The sequence below is a fragment of the Penaeus chinensis genome, chromosome 6 (assembly GCF_019202785.1).
Source record: "Penaeus chinensis breed Huanghai No. 1 chromosome 6, ASM1920278v2, whole genome shotgun sequence".
NCBI lineage: Eukaryota > Metazoa > Arthropoda > Malacostraca > Decapoda > Penaeidae > Penaeus > Penaeus chinensis.
Genome location: NC_061824.1, coordinates 14,370,622 through 14,373,121, shown reverse-complemented (window position 1 = coordinate 14,373,121; position 2,500 = coordinate 14,370,622). Strand labels below are relative to the sequence as shown.

At 45.6% G+C, this 2,500-nt stretch overlaps 1 protein-coding gene across 2 annotated transcripts in view; it reads left to right on the top strand.

Annotated features, from left to right (window-relative positions):
• The window catches only part of LOC125026536 (diacylglycerol lipase-alpha-like), a 205,031-nt gene that overhangs the window by 201,564 nt on the left and 967 nt on the right, over window positions 1-2,500 (top strand). For both annotated transcript variants that reach the window (XM_047615035.1, XM_047615033.1), the window contains one exon: window positions 1,701-2,500. This exon is cut by the window's right edge and continues 967 nt beyond it. In XM_047615035.1, the coding sequence (XP_047470991.1) occupies window positions 1,701-2,500 (800 nt within the window). The remainder of the gene's footprint in view (window positions 1-1,700) is intronic.

Below are 2,500 nucleotides of genomic sequence, written 5' to 3'. Positions count from 1 at the left end.
CAAAAATTCTTCAAACTTTTTGTCCATTCCTATGATGACTACACCACTTTTGTCCCTCAATTTCCTTTGATGTAACATAGCATTAAACCCTTCTCTATGTCGTTTTAATTCGCCTTCTGTGAATCGTTCTATCCCTTGATAGCTAATCCTGTGCCCGTGAAGGTGTATCGCCACTTGAAGTAACAAGTCATTTTGGAGTAAAATTCCCTCAGCATGCATGTCAAGGCAATATTCTAAATATACATCCTGGAGTAGAGTTTAGGAGCTCTCTTATATGCTGGCTGGTCTTATGTCTCCATGTATATGTCGTTGTTTAGTCCAGAAACAGAAAAGTTTAGAAAATGCTGTATTTCTTCGAGACGCGTGACCGTGCTTTATTATTCTGAGTATAGGTATATATTCAAACACACACACACACACACACACACACACACACACACACACACACACACACACACACACACACACACACACACACACACACACACACACACACACACACACACACACACACACACACACACACGCACACGCACACGCACACGCACACACACACGCACACACACACACACACACACACACACACACACACACACACACACACACACACACACACACACACACACACACACACACACACACACACACACACACACACACATACACACACACACACACACACACATACACACACACACACACACACACACACACACACACACACACACACACACACACACACACACACACACACACACACACACACACACACACACACACACAAACACACATACACACATAAACACACACACATACACACCAAGTAATATAAGCGAAATAGAACAGGAATTCCTCTTCACCTTCATCTCCAGGAATTACATTTTTGATATATCAGATGAAACGAAGTGGCAGAAGTATGCCCTCGTTGCATTACATTAAGGAACAGGTCCTTTGCAGGTTTATAATCAATTCAACTACAGCCTTGAACAAATATAGCAGCCTTAGTAACATGTGTGTTCTCTGTGCGCGCCTAACTTGTGCATTGTATGGAAACTAATGAATTGAATCAGAGCTTGATGCCGTTGTACTCCCTCTGTCCTTTCTGTTGTAACAGCTTCTCGGCGCATAATGTACTACTTATTTGCCTATTCCAGCTCTTCCATTTTCTGCTAAAATATAACCTCATCTATTGCAGTATTGATAAACGGAGAAATATGAAGACTCTATTTCATTAATCTTTATTTATTGATTAATTTGCCTGTTTAACCATGGAGTCGTTTTATTCAGAAGAGGGGCATCTGAATGAATTAAGGGTGATTTCCTCTCTTAGCTTTTAATATCACAGTGAATATCGATCGCTTTCTATCCTCTTCCATTCTGATGAACAAACCGGCCAAATGTGTTAATCTTCCTGACTTTACTGAGTCCATTTCTTAAGTGTCTTTCAATAATTTCTGTCTGTCTTAGAAATGGAAATCATACCTACTCTTGCTGTAACCTTTATATTAGCGTTTTCACACACATTTGATTTTTTTTCACATACATTTATAATTATTATTTTTTATAGATTGCTTCATTTTACCATTTATATAATTTATGATTTGAATCACAGGACCGAAACGAAAATCATTCAGATGCCCCTTATGGTTAGTAGAAATGTGCATGTGAGATCATCATGTAACTTCTCTGGGGTCCTACAGGTGCTGGAGAATCCGGGCCCGACGAAGCCCCAGCGGATGTCGGACAGCCCAGCTCGCCGGAAGAGTGATGGCCTCATTCCTGAGGGTGGAGAAACGCGCAGGCTTCTCTCCTCGCGCCCGCACACGCCCACCAGTCTTTTGCCTCACCAAACGACGCCTGCAGAAGAGACTCTTAGGGTGACCCCACTTAATAACGTTCCCCTTTCGTCAAATCCCACTGCGTCAAATAGCGGGAATCGTTTGGCGACTCCGCCGCATAAGCTCCTCCTCGAAACTTCCTTCACCTGCTCGCCTGTCACCTCGCCGGAGCCTGCTCTGGACCTCCGCAAGACGGCTCACGTTCACTCACCAGCTATTACATGGGAACTCTTATCGGCTCTTGAGGAACAGCTGCTCCTCGGCGTCAGGGAATCGACGCGAGGATCGCTAGAGCGCGGAGAGGACTGGCTGGCGGGGGTGGCACCGCTTGCCTCGCCTGAAACGTTGAGCGAAGCCTCAAGTGTGGTGTCGCGAGCATCTCTCTTGCTTAGGGAAGGTAGGAGAGCTTCGTCAGCCCTACAGCCCTTGCATCAGTCCCCGGTTCTAAACCATCGTCTGCCCCTTTCGCGTATTGGTACTGGGTACTGCTTTTACGTGGAGACTCCACCTTTGGATTCCAGGCGCCAGATACTGCCAGCAGCAGAGCAACTTCCCGAGTCTTCTGACGACGAGGAGATCAGTCCGCACTCCATTACCCCAACTACTTTCATCACCATTGATCCCATCATGCCCACGCCCCCCACGCCACGAAGAGGTGACAG